The 14,760-nt window shown below is 45.4% G+C and overlaps 1 protein-coding gene across 1 annotated transcript in view; it reads right to left on the reverse strand.

The window, feature by feature from the left end:
* Nucleotides 1-2,605: 2,605 nt before the first annotated feature.
* cdc40 (cell division cycle 40 homolog) overlaps nt 2,606-14,760 on the reverse strand; it is a 44,824-nt gene continuing 32,669 nt past the window's right edge. The window contains exons 12-15 of the mRNA XM_084314297.1: nt 13,442-13,575; nt 7,398-7,474; nt 4,185-4,329; nt 2,606-3,220 (exon numbers count right to left, since the gene is read on the reverse strand). Coding sequence (XP_084170423.1) covers nt 3,043-3,220; nt 4,185-4,329; nt 7,398-7,474; nt 13,442-13,575 — 534 coding nt within the window. The 3' untranslated portion in view covers nt 2,606-3,042. The remainder of the gene's footprint in view (nt 3,221-4,184; nt 4,330-7,397; nt 7,475-13,441; nt 13,576-14,760) is intronic.

Raw genomic sequence — 14,760 nt, forward strand, 5'->3', positions numbered from 1 at the left:
GGGTCAAACACCATCTCCTCAGTCTTCTTAACATTTAAAACCAGACAGTTATTGTCGCACCAGTTTACAAACATCTGGATTTCCAAATAATAGTCAGCTAGGTCACCGTCATTCTTAATTAGAGCTAAAATGGCAGCGTCATCAGAAAATGTTCATATCATATCTGGTGAATTACCTAGCTCATGGAAGTCGGCCATGGTTCTCCCCTTGTTAAAGGGCGGAGACCCCTCTGACCTAAATAATTATCGCCCTATTTCCAGATTGTCTGTAATGGCCAAAGTCTTTGAATCTCTTGTAAACAAACTGAAAGAGTTTCAAGCTGACCATAATATTGCTTTAGCTTTACTATTATAATCTAAATCTGTGCAATATTCATGTTTATTTAGTGATATTCATGTTTATTGATTCAACATAGCTGTTTATCTTTGATAATGTACGACAGGCTTTTGCCCCGACCGGGATTCGAACACGGCTGCACGAGAGCAGTTCAGCTCCTTGGACAGCGTGACAAATGCACCCATTTCATTGGCTGTCAGTCTGTTACACCTATACACGGCTGGCACCCGCGTGATAGATATGGATAGTATGGGTCACCAGCACTTAGAAACTGCCGGATGCTAAGTTGTACATGTTGGGCAACTTTTTTTTATTTGCATAATTAGCATAAATTTGCATAATCACCTAAATTGACAAATCTCAGAAACTACTTGATCAATTTCAACAATGTTGGAGTGGTTTTGGGGGTTATTCGGGATGCTGAATCCATTTATGATACTCAAGAGTTTCGGAATTGCAATATTTACTGGAATTTACCAAATTTCTATTTCAAGAGAAATTCTGCTGAATAATATTATGGGGAAACTTACTCCTTGCTTACAAGTCTTGGTTATCATAGACTCAGGTCTACTGTAAGCTTTAAGTCCCACATTAACAAGGTGACAAAAACATAATTCTTCCACCTTAGAAACAAAGCTAAAGTACAACCATTTCAAACGAATGCTGAAAAACAGATCCATGCCTTTATTCCAAGCCGACTGAAGAAAATACTTCAGCTTATTCAACTCTCAGCTATAGGCTATTACTGTAACTAGAACCAAGAGGAGAGAGGACATTAGTCCAGTGTTAGCTTTTTTAAATAAAAATGTTTAAGTGTATAATATAGGCAATGAAAAATGTAATCTGAATATATATATATACTATGAATAAAAGTAAACAGTATATTTACATTTTACATTTAGTCATTTAGCTGAAGCTTCTATCCAAATGGGGGCGACAGTGGCTCAGGAGGTAGAGCAGTCGTCTGTTAATCCGGAGGTTCCCGGTTCCATTCCCGCTCCTCCCAGGCAGCGTGTCAAAGTGTCCTTGAGCAAGACACTTAGTGGTTAAGAGTCAGACATTTCCAACCGTTTTCAAGTTCAGCAGCCATTAGTTCTCCAGCTGCTGGCAACAGTCCATGCCCCCGGTTGTGGAGGCAAATGCTAAGGGCGCCACCACCCAGAGGGGGCAACATTTTTTTTTTTTACTAATACTACTAGTTATTTCGAAATACTGAAGTCTTATCTATAGTACAGGTCCAACATTTATAACAATCCCATGGGAAATGAGTGTTTTACAATGGCTCATTCATTTGGATGGCGAGTGAGAAATTCTCCAAACAATGTGAAAACAAAAGAGCCAGCCCTGCCCATGCTGATTTGTCCTTTACAACAAGCGTTGCAAGGGCAAGGCTAAGAGAATCATTAAAGACTCCAGTCACCCGAACAACTGCCTCTTTGAACTGCTGCGGTCAGGCAAGCGATACCGGAGTCTTAAGGCGAGCACAGAAAGACTCAGAAGAAGCTTCTATCCCCAGGCCATCAGGCTGCTAAACGAACAATGAATGAACACTACACAACAACAACCACCAAACACACATAGCACACACATCCACATGCACACACTCACTTTAAACAAACACACTGTAGCACCCACTCCACACACTTTATAGCACACACCCACTTTAAACAAACACACTGTAGCACCTACTCCCCACACTTTATATTTATTGATGAAGGATTGCACTACAACTCGTACACCTTACTGCAAATTGTACCTAAAATTGTACCTCATCCCATTTCTGCTTTGCACTAGATAGTACTGTACATTAGTACACTGCATAGTATTGTATATTATATGGTAACTCAGAACATTGTACATATGTCTATACCGAACACTGTGACCTCATTTTTCTTCTTCTAAATTACATGCTATATTATGTTATTTGATACTATCTTGTCTAGCACAGTCTCTGGAGCGTAACAGTAAGAAGCATCTTGTATGAAAGTATTCTGTACTTCTGTATGACAACTATTAAAGAACTTGAACTTATGCAAGACTAGAAAGAGAGGATCTTTGATTAAACACCTGCTATCAGAAGAATAGACGGTCAGAAAAAAAGGTTTTTACTTTGACTCTTTAGTACTTTTGTATAAAAGTATTCTGTACTTCTGTATGACAACTATTAAAGAAACTTGAACTTGAACCTTTTATAACAAACAATGAAAGTGAAAAAAAGCTGGAGCTTTGGAAGGAATTAAAACAATGGTCGTCTCGACAGGAGAAATGTACAAAATGTTTATTTCCACAAACTGCCAACACACTGTATTCATAAAAAGGTGTCAAATGAAAAAACACATTATTTATCATTTTGTCTCCAAAGGATTTTAAAAGATGTATAATACACAGGACTGACGTTACGTTAAAAGAAAACAAAAATAAAACGGATAAAACCTACCCAAGATGGTTGACTTTATCCTTTTAACACACGTTTAGTGGGAAAAGTAAATTTCAAAAGTGTATGCTTGTTAATTGTTTGTACAGGTCTAAACACACGGTACACATCAATACATACAGAAGCGTAGAAAAATACTCTGCTTCAATAAGACTGGATACCAGCCCTATGGCTTATTTCACCCCAGCGCCTGAAAATCAATGAAACATGACCCCCTCCCCTTCTATCTTTACAAATTCTGGGTCGACGACCAGCCACAACCCGTCCGGCCTCTAGTCCCAGAGTTTGATCTGTGCGTCCCAGCCGCAGGTGATGACCTTGGAGGTCTCGTGCGGGTGCCACAGGGCGCTGATGCAGACCTTGTCGTGGGCCTTGATCCGGTGGTACAGCTTGGTGGTCTTCCAGTCCCAGATGTTCAGCTTCCCGTCAGCATCTCCAGACACCACGTAGCTGGAAGGGGGGGAGAGGGGGGTGAGAGAGGTCAGGGCTCGTGTCCATATAGAGGTTTTTTTTACTGGCAGAAAAGCGGTGGGATGAGGGCGCTTGCGGTGAGAGAAAGAAAATGCTGCGCATGGGTTTTGTATCTATGGCAACGGTGTATCATCATCACCAACCAGCTGACCACCGTTGTACGACAGACTAGCGCTGTTGCTTTTGATTAACGTCATCTACTTATTATTATTTTACCGTCTAGAACCGCGATTTGCGCCTTTGCGTTTTTGTTGTGTGACACGACTCGTCGGATACGATCGGTCGTCTGAAAAGGAGCGACGGTGGACGACGCCAGCGCCTTTCGGGGAAGAGGTTTTCAACTAGAAACGCTCAGAGCAGCAGCAGCACACACACAAAAAAGCAGTGTTCTGAAAAAAAGACGAGGAAAGAAAACCTGCTAAATGGACACAATCCCCCAGATATTACAAAGAAATTGCCCACTGTATTCCACTCCACCTGTCAAACACCTGTGGGCGTCGTGTGAATCTGAATCCGTGTTCGTAGCAGGCGGTTACAGCGTTACCATGGTTACAGAAAGGAATTTGAGGCCCGGCCCTTCCAACTGACAAGAGGTTGAGTGATGGAACATGGGGGGGGGGGTATGGGGGTGTTGCACCACCCGGGTGAGGTGGTCTTAATTGGAGTGTCTGCTAAATTTAGGATGCCGGGTCTTGTCCTAGTTTGCTCTGCTGGCGAGACTTACAGGACCTTTAATCCTGTGCTACTAAAGTGAATACTATACCACAGCTGTGCCATCGGGGCATAAAAGGGGCTGAGAGCCTGAGAACAGCTCGGACCAGGAGCAGATGTGAGGCAGAAAACAGAAGACTGGGGACATACGTCTCTGAATTGAAGACGACACTGATTCTTTCTCTGTGTATGTGTGTAAAGGAGGGCGACAGGACGGGTGAGGAGCCCCTACCTCATGTCGGGGGAGAAGTCCACCTGGCAGGCGTATCCAGCCACCATGTGGCCCTTCAGGATCTTCTTCTTGTTGAGCCTGAAGCGGTTCTGGGCTCCGAAGATCAGGATCTGGTTGTCCATGGACTGGCAGGCTAACCACTTACCTAGGGGAGGAGGACAGACACAGGCAGCATTTAGGAGTGTGATGGGGACCACCTACCGGTAGATAGAACATCCATAATGTTTGTCTTTTGGACAGTAGGCAGTCAGAGACAGAGTAGGGGAGACACAGGAGAGAAGGTTCTTTATTTTGATTTCATGGTGATTTCATCCTAGATTGGATACAGCTGAACAATGGCAAGTAAGCAAGTTTAAGAAATAAAAGTTTTGCTCATTTGAACTAGGGCTCAGATGATGTATAATGTATTTTAAGGTATACTGCCATGGACCCCACACATTTCTTTATTTTATATGTCAATTTCTTGATCCTCCAATCACAACTGTTGCCTCCCTAGGCTGAACGGGAAGCAACCGTTGTGATTGGAGGAGCAAGAAAAGAGGGCGGGGCTTGAGATAGGGCCATTGTAATCCTTCAGACAAGAAGGATGTCTTCAAACCTAATCAACTAAAGAAGGTTAACCGAGAGTGTTGTGTACATTCATAGTTCATATTAATTTACACTCCCAGTTGTTCCTCGTCTGAAGGGTTTAATTTATAATCACAAGAAAACTAAATCCTGTCAAATCCCATTATAAAAGGGCGGTCGGGTGGCGTAGCGGAGATTGTGCTCGTCACCAATGCAAGAGGCTGCGGTCTCGACTCCCGGAGTCAGCATTGCCCTGCGGCTTGGGTCGGTCGTCATACTAACTCGTTTGGCTGAGTTAGGGGGAGGGACGTCGTGGGTGGTAATCTGGCGTTGTGGACAGCGACGCCTACAGGTCAGGTCTGGGCGCCTGCTCAGCGAAAGGCAGGAAATGGTGAAGGCAGCGTGACCTCCCACGCATTACGCTTCACCAATGAGAGTCCTCGCTGCCAGGTGAAAAAAGAGCCACTGGGCTGTCTCCACATGTGTCGGAGGAAGCATGTGGTGGACTTCAGGGTTCCCTTGTACCGACCAGTAGGAGGAACATGCGCACAACAACCAGGTAGGGGAGGGGGGGAATTGTCATAACGACTAAATTGGGATAGGAAAAAAATATAGAAAATCAGGCGGAGAAAAAGAGGATAGAAAAAAATATCCCATTATAAAAAAGGCCAGAACCAAGAAACACATTGTGATGATGAGACATGCTGGCTAGAGCTGCCGCGGTATTGATGTTTTCCTTACCGCACACATTTGCAATATATTTCCTACCGCCGCGGTATTACCGCACACACAAAAAAAAAAGTTTGAATGCATTTTTTTTGTAGTCTACTCTTTATATAGTATTATAGCCTGCCTCTAGTCTAAATGTCTATCTTTAGAGGATGACTTTGCAGCATGAATATTGTTTGGGATTCGGCAAGCACGCATTCGTTATTAAAAGTGAAACACGGATTCGAAATCTCCCCTCTGGTCGTGCGCCGTTCACTTTGTGTCGGTACCCCCCCGACCCTTTCTTCTTCTTATTATTATAACGTTACTACTTATGATTACAAAGGCATTCGATTTGTGGCATTAACGTTAGTATAGTTACACGTTCGTATTTACCGGACCATATCAAGGCAAGCGTTACTCAATTAATATCTAAGTTCCTTTCTTTGCTCAGAGCGTGCCGAGTTGTACCCATTCTGCGGTCTGTTAATAAAGTTTTCAATCAGACAAGTGTATAGAACGAAGGGCTTTTATTATAACATTTCGTTGCAGTAAAATCATTATGCCTCGTTCCCTGAGGAGCGACGGCGTCGGTAATCCACTCGGGTCTCCGGTAGGAGCTAACGTACTATTAGCCGTGTTGTGATGGCTGAGATTCAGGAAATAAAAGCACTGCAAGATGCTCCAAGCATGTGACGCGTATCTCTTCTGACCAATCAGTGGTCTGCAGTGTTTCATGTGACTTTTCTGGTACCCAATAGGGTCGCTTGGAATCTCAACAGAGAAGTAGGGTATATCTGCAGAGCCGCAAGCCCAATGAGAGCGTAATAATAATAATAATATAATAAAAAACAGCGGTGATGCCGGTATTCAGCCCAACGCTGCGGTGGCCATGATGTAACAGCGATACCGCGGTAATACCGATACCGCGGCAGCTCTAATGCTGGCCTTCATCTCCTCTGGTCCCAATTCATACTTCATAGCCTCCAATGAGACGCGGAGAGACAACGGTGCTTTGGGAGTAAATGAAAGAAACTCCAGAGTGTTTCGGCAGCTGACAACAACAACGCGTCTCCACGGACGCGCTGACGGGAGACGGCACCGCATTTCACGACTCACCGCCCGCCGTGAAAAGAAACACGGAGGAAGTGCACGGCGTGTGCGCACGTTCATGTTAGATATCCTGTGTGTGTGTCTGTGTGTGCATCTACTCCCTACACGCTCTCTACCAATTGAGAGACACTATTCCTGATGCCCAGTAGGTGAAGGGGAATGAAAACAACTTGAACAGTTCACACCAGCCAGGCTATTAAGATGGGAAGAGGAGAGGAAGAGGAAGGGAGACAGACAGATGGAGAGAGAGCAATAAATACAGAGCGAGAGACAGAGATAGGGGGGGTCATTTAGGGGAGCAGTGGGTGAGAAGAAGAGAGAAAAAAGAGAGAGAGAGAGAGAGAGAGAGAGAGAGAGAGAGAGAGAGAGAGAGAGAGAGAGAGAGAGAGAGAGAGAGAGAGAGAGGAGAGAGAGAGAGAGAGAGAGAGAGGGGGGAGAGAGAGAGGGAGAGAGAGAGAGAGAGAGTGATAGAGAGAGAGAGAGAGAGAGAGGTCATTTAGGGGAGCAGTGGGTGAGAGAGGAGAGAGAGAGGCTGGGAATCATCTAGTAATGTAATAACAATATATCATTAATCCTTTAGTTATTAAAAACATAATATACCTTCTAACAATACATAATTAACCCTTTAGTCATTTAAAACAGTATATACCTTCTAACAATATATCATTAACCCATACTGATGAGGAAAAGTGCTTTTGTCTTTTCACAAGTTCTGCTCCTTATCCTCTTTTGATGATGAGTAATGTCATCGTTTATACTAGGTTCATGCTCGACAGAGACCTCTGTGTGTGTGTGTGTGTGTGTTGTGGATAATGGACCACTCACCATTAGGGGAGAGCGTCACAGCGGGCATGGAGTGCATACTGGGCTCGGCGATGTACTTGAAGTCCACAGGAATGTCCCTGGAAGACACAAGCAGGATGGATGAGAGAGTTGGCCTCAACATTGTGGTGTTTTGAAGCTCAGACCAAAGCACAGTGTGATCGGGCCATTACTGTTGAAGACACCAGGGGCCGCGGCAGCACATGGGGGCAAAATGGCCACCGTGTGTGAATAGGGTCAATGAAGCCATGTTTGCGTGCCATCACAGTTTATGCCGTCTCACTTCTATAGCCTAATATTTATAGAGGGAAGCCCAGACAATGTTAACATTAGAATTATGCAATCGCTCTCTCTCTCTCTCTCTCCTCTCCCTCTCTCTCCCTCCTTCTCTCTGCAAAGGACATGGAGTTTAGCTTGAGCTTCGGTGGACTGTAATACATGATGCTACAGATTAGCCTGTGCTGTGTGTATATAGTTTACATAATTATGCATGAGCAGGATGGGAGGAGGGCATGCCAACTGACTCCCATCTAAAAAACTCAGCCCTCTTTTTTCTTGGTCCTCCAATCACAACTGTTGCTCTACACGCGTGTGTGAGACCACAGGCATTGGCCCCGTGGGGATGGGCTGCAGATCATGTGTACGAGTGTGACTGATTGTGGTGTGTGTGCGTGTGTGTGTGTGTGTGTGTGTGTGTGCGTGTGTGTGTGTGTGTGTGTGTGTTAAATGCCCAAGTGAGAGAAGGATTGATCTGGTCCTTTTCATCGCTATGCTTCATAACTGCAACACGCCATCTGCCTGGACTGAGGCCACACCTCCTCTCCTTACATCCAGGCCTCTCTCTCTCTCTCTCTCTGGCTCTGTGTCTCTCACAGATGGAGCTAAGCGATCACACAAACATCTCCCTTGCACCCGGATGAATGAAACCAAGCCAAAACATTTCTTTGAAGACATCAGAGTAAATGAAACATGAAACGCACGCTCACGTTCCACACATAAAACACACGGAAATAACTTGACCTGAGAGAGAGGGGGGGGGGGGGATACCAGTACTAGCCCTCAAGACACAGAACACGTGTCTGGTATGTTTTCTGTCCACTTATCACATGTCCTCCTCACAACAGAACGATAGGATTCAGGTAATTTTTTTTATTAAAATCGTGTGAAATGCGCCTTTAACCCATTCAGTGCCAACCACGAGATTAGTCGGGTTAACTCGCCATGCGTTGAGTGCCAAGACCCAAGAAAACCCGGGTTTCTTTAATCGTTATTTCTTTTATTAGCAATATCCATTCACTTTTCATCCATCCAGCCTGACGTTATCATTGGGAATGGGTCTGAGCTCAAAAAGGGCAAATACCGCCGCCTATCGTCTCCCGGATGGTATTGCACATCATTGGATTGGATTGGATGGGACTGTGCATCAGAAAAAAAATCCGGCCCCGGGGTTTCCCTTCTCGGGCAAGCAGTAGCTGTTACCACATTCACTGGGGAGGCTGGGAGCAGCGTCGATTATGTGTTTTGAACTATAACGTTGGATCAATAAACGCGATCAATATTTGGAATGGCGATCAGGAATTGGATTAATCTTTTTGCAGAACATCTGATGTGAGGTAACGACTCTATTTTACCAGTATTGGGTTAATCAGATGTTTTTTTCTCCGCCATCGCAGCGTGTGTGTGTGTGCGTAATGTTAGTGCTGACCACGGCATGGATAACCGATTTTTCAGCCCGCTTCTCTAGCGTGCATAAGTACACAAATACTATAGATAACCTAGCATTTATTTGAAAACTATTCATAAATCAGCCGAAAAATGACAACGTGTTTTGTGTATTCCACTAAAGAGTTATTATCGCGGAATTTCTCTGGAATTACTAGACATCTCCAAAACTATACTCTTATTCAAAACGGTATAAAACGGAAATGTACCAATGAAAAAACAATCCGTTTCGTACATGTTGACTGCAAGCAAGTCATTGATAAGCGACGGGTGTATTAGACCCATAGCCACAATTTAAGATATAGTTTAAGTGTTCGCACATTTCCCCGTCCTCCCATTGACTTCAGTGCTGGCACGCTAGCCCTAATATGGTCATAAGGGCGTGGCTCTGAATGCGTTAACATTCTCAAATATTCCAGACACCCTGTAACCCTAGCTTCAGCAGCCGCCACACGTAGGTCACCAGCCACTCCAATGTCTCAGTGACATGAAGGCTGTTTAACCCTTTCACTGCCAGTTAACCGTCTGTAGTGTGGTAGTGAAAGGGTTAACCTTCTGTAGTGTGGTAGTGAAAGGGTTAAAAAGTGAATCCACGCAAACGCCTCGGGCCGTCCTCTCCCTCTCGTCGCAGAACTCATTTAGTGAGAAATCTGACCAGAATACGACAGCGCGGATGGACGGTAAACAATAAATAATGAACATCTTCTTTTCTAGGCGCCTTTTTACGATGGAATGACCGCATGCAACCTTCAGTACGCGGTAATCTCAGTGGGAATTGAACCTTCAACCCCTGTGTGGTGTCAAGAGCGCTCTACCTGCTGAGCTGCACAGGAACGACCCCCCCCCCCCCCCCCGACTTCAGGAGATGAAGGACACGGGAGGGGCGGATGAGAGTCAACGTAAGAGAAAAGCAGGAAGAAGAATTGATTATGGGAATAAACAAGCGAAAAAAGAAAAAAGAAGAAGCTTCGATTGGAACGTGGTTCGATTTCCTCCCCGGGACGGTGGTTTGTAACTGCCCCTCTCTCTCTCTGTCTCTCCCTCCATCTGTCTCTCTCTGTCTGTCTCCGTCTGTCTGTCTGTCTGTCTCTCTCTCTGACCCCCCTCTCTCTCTGTCTGTCTCTGTCTCTCTCTGTGCGTCTGTCTCTCTCTGTCCCCCTCTCTCTCTCTGTCTCCGTCTCTCTCTCTGTGTGTCTCTCTCTCTCTGTCCCCCTCTGTCTCTCTCTCTCTGACCCCCTCTCTCTGTCTCTCTCTCTCGGTCCCCCTCTCTCTCCCTCTCTCCTACGTCTCACTCCATCCATCACCGGCCCAAGTACTCCCTCCTCCGCCCCATCCCCTACTTCACCGCTTTAACTATGTCTTTATAATGAAGAGCTAATTCCCCCTGGCTGGCACACTTGGTATTGATTCTCCTCCTCCTCCTCCTCCTCGACTCCCAGTAGCCTAGACGATAAACCTCTGCCACGACACCACAGCGCTCCATCCTCTGGAGGAAATCTGTGTGTGTGTGTGTGGTGCTGTGTTCGTGCATTTGTGTGTGTGGTGGTTTGTACACGTGTGTATGTGTATGTGTGTGTGTGGTGGTGTGTGTGTGTGTGTGGTGTGCATGTGTCTCGTGTGTGAGTGTGAGTGTGAGTGTGTGTGTGTGTGTGTGTGGTGTGCATGTGTCTCGTGTGTGAGTGCGAGTGTGTGTGTGTGCATGCCTGTGTGTGCATTTGGAAAGGGGGATAGAATTTCAATTATGCGTAGGCGTTTGCACAATGATTGGACTGACTCTGGATTGCTGCCTCTCAATCTTCTGTACATTTCCCACCAACCCGTCTCTCTTTCTTTCTCTCTCTCCCTCCCTCTCTCTATCCCTCTCTCTCCCTCTCTCTCTCTCTCTCCTCTCTCCTCTCTCTCTCTCTACACACCTCTTGCTCCACCACCATTGGATTTGTGATATGCGACTCCGTTGTGGTAATTCACTACAATTTCTGCTGTGCTGGACACCCGAGCTGTGCGTAATCCCCTCACACCCCCCCCCCCCTCAGAGTTCTCACAGGGTGGGGGGGGGGGGGGGGGGGGGGGTGAGCAGAGGGAGCGGGTGGTGGTGGTGGGGGGTCAGAGCCCAGAGCCAGGCGGCCTCATTTGGCTCAATATCCTCCCCTCCTCGCCCCCTACCTAACTAACCACCTCCTCACCCCCTACCCTAACTAACCACCCTCCTCACCCCCCTGCCCTAACTAACCACCCCTCACGGTAAACCACACAGAGCTCATGAGAGTATCAAGTGTTTGGACTGTAGTAGACAGTAGACTAAATACAGTCCTTTTCATTGCTCCTTATAGACCATGAATAACGTCTTCCTCCTTCTATTCAGCTCTCTGGTTCATAACCCGGGAGGGATTGCTTCGATATAAGTGCAGACAAACAGGATTATCGCATTTACCAAAAAAACGTTTCTTTTTAATCCGAGCACTGCTGACAACAATAAAAGGGGGATATTTTATTTAAATGACGGCCCTCCTCGGCTGGAAAGTATTCCAGAATCCCCGGGAAGCCTCCTTTATCTGCGGGTCCCTTTAAATATTTATCGTCTTTGAGCAGCAAAAACAGTGTGTTTATTGCCGCGGGAACCCCGGCTAATTCTCGAGTCGTCCTCTGTGCGCCGGTGATTGGCGGCTAAGTGCAGACGTCGTAGACGGCAGCGGCGGAGCGTAATTATGTCTTTCGTATGTTTATTTCCCTTTCCTCTTTCAATCGAAAATCCCCAAAAAATAAGTCGACTCGGGGCAGAATGAACGGGAGATAAAAAGAAAGCCGTTCGGCGCCGTGTCTCCAAGACGACTTTACGAGAGGAGGAAGGAGGAAGTGTCTCTCTTTAATGAAAAGTATTGGTTTTAAACTTCATCTGACCTGCCTATCCGAGCCCAGTGTGTCAGCCAAGGCACAGCCCCCCCCCCCCCCCCCATAATCTAATTTGTGGAACCGTGCAGAATCCTTATCGCTTATTCAAACATTTCTTGGCAAACAAAGGGGGTAGGGGGTCGGGTTTCACAGAGTAGCTTCTGGAACGCCGTCAAGGCGAGCCACTGTACGAGTCTGTAAATCAGGCGCGGCGCGCGGGGAGGCCGAGTCACCGCTGATTAACGGCACCGCGGGGCGACGCTCGTCCTTCAGCGGGGCGGCTGGGGGTCCCGTTCACAACGCTGCGTCCGTCCTGCTCATTAGCGACGCCGGCAGAGAGGAGCAGCGGCGTGGGCGGAGAGAGCGTTCTTTATTAAAAGAAAACGAAGATCACTCTGGGGTTTGTTCGGTCGTTCGGCTGAGTATAAAAGCTGGAAAGGTTTGAGGTTGTTATGTGGCAGAGGCCGGCGTTTCCCTAAAGAGTGGGTCCTGGGAAGGTTCAAATGGGTCCCCAAATTACTCTCTGGAAGTATATGAAGCCAAGGCTCCTCTTAAGTTCATTGCAAAGTAGTCATGTTGAATAAAACACAGTTCAACAGTCAAAGAAGTACAAAGAATCTTGCAATATTCTACCCTTCAAGTGCAATATTCACAATTGCAATTATCCATCTATGATCCATCTGTATATTGCATAGTATTGTGATAATGTTTCTTTTTTATTATTTGTGTGTATAGTATCATATTGTATAGTATTGTGATAGTATGTTTATTTTTTATTACTTGTGATTTTATGCTTATTTTCTATTACCAGCACGTTTGAGTCCCTAATCTCGTTGTATACTGACAATATAGTCTATTCTATTATATTCGATTCTTCTTTGGTCTTTGGGTGACGAGATCTCAGGCAATATCTTAAAAAGCCTTTATTGTGTCGCGGCTACGTCGTTAAAAAAACGCCAACGTGTTTTGACCAAGCTGGTCTTCATCCGACACAATAAAGGCTTTTTAAGATATTTTCCTTCCGTATATATTTTCTGAATGTCTGGGATCCCATATTTCGTTTTTTTGCAGAATATTGAATTGTGAACTAAGTTAAATGTCCCAAAGCATCTCGTCTGGCGGAAATACGACAGAAGAACGATAATAATTTCATTCAGAAGCACTAGGATTGTTCACAAATGCTCTAAAAATACTGTGTTAAAGTGCTGCTTCAGCACGCTTACAGTGTGCATTTATTGGAAAAATAAAAACAAAAATGTTTAAATCTTCTTTCTTCAATGAAAGTAATTAACTTAGGTGCACAGATTAAATTGATAAAATTATGGTTGGATGAATCAATCACTTAAATAATGGTTAGTAGCAGCTCTAGTTGAATCCTCTGTCCTCTAAAAAACGGACCCCACAAGGTCACGAGGTCAAGGCGGTTTCACACTCACCACTCCCACACTCGGAGAGACTTGTCGTCCGATGTACTGACGAAGCGGCGGTTCTCGTCCACGAACGTGATGGTGTTGACGGCACCGAGGTGACGGTCGTACTCCTGAACCACCTCCCCCGTCCTCACATCCCACTGAGAGAGATACGAGAGAGTGAGAGATACGAGAGAGATGAGGGTAGAGGGATAGATCGATAGGCGAGAGTGAGAGAGATGAGGGAAGAGAGAGCAAGATACGATATAGAGATGCAGGAAGAGAGAGAGATGAGGGAGGAGAGAGAGAGCAAGATACGATAGAGAGAGATGAGGGAAGAGAGAGAGATGAGGGATGAGAGAGCAAGATACGATATAGAGATGAAGGAGAGAGAGATGAGGGAGGAGAGAGAGAGCAAGATACGATATAGAGATGAAGGAAGAGAGAGAGAGATGAGGGAGGAGAGAGAGAGCAAGATACGATAGAGAGATGAGGGAAGAGAGAGAGATGAGGGATGAGAGAGCAAGATACGATATAGAGATGAAGGAAGAGAGAGAGATGAGGGAGGAGAGAGAGAGCAAGATACGATAGAGAGAGATGAGGGAAGAGAGAGAGATGAGGGATGAGAGAGCAAGATACGATATAGAGATGAAGGAGAGAGAGATGAGGGAGGAGAGAGAGAGCAAGATACGATATAGAGATGAAGGAAGAGAGAGAGAGATGAGGGAGGAGAGAGAGAGCAAGATACGATAGAGAGATGAGGGAAGAGAGAGAGATGAGGGATGAGAGAGCAAGATACGATATAGAGATGAAGGAGAGAGATGAGGGAGGAGAGAGAGAGCAAGATACGATAGAGACAGATGAGGGAAGAGAGAGAGATGAGGGATGAGAGGGAGCAAGATACAATAGAGAGATGAGGGAAGAGAGAGAAAGAGAGAGATAGAGAGCAAGAAGAGAAAGATACAACTGAGATTATTTTATTCTTATTACATTTTACTGATAACAATTCAGCGTAGTGGCCTGCAACGTGTACATTACTGTTCCTTATCGTCGTGTAAAATAAATAAATCATTACTACTAGAGGTGGAGAGATATGAGAGAGAAAGGGGTGTGAGAGAGAGAGAGAGAACTGGAGGAGAAGGAAGACGAGGTATTACACAGGGAGTTAACCAACACGGACTGAGAAAACCTTCACACAAATGGCAGATCAATAAAATAAATCAACAAAATGTCAACAGAAGCCACTCCATTTAAGAGACATCCCACACTCTACTTACTTAAGAATCAATTAGTGTCTCAACTTTTGTTTCTTTAAACTTTAATCACAGAGCATTAAAAGATAGCGG

This window comes from Notolepis coatsorum (assembly GCF_963971535.1).
Source record: "Notolepis coatsorum genome assembly, chromosome: 5".
NCBI lineage: Eukaryota > Metazoa > Chordata > Actinopteri > Aulopiformes > Paralepididae > Notolepis > Notolepis coatsorum.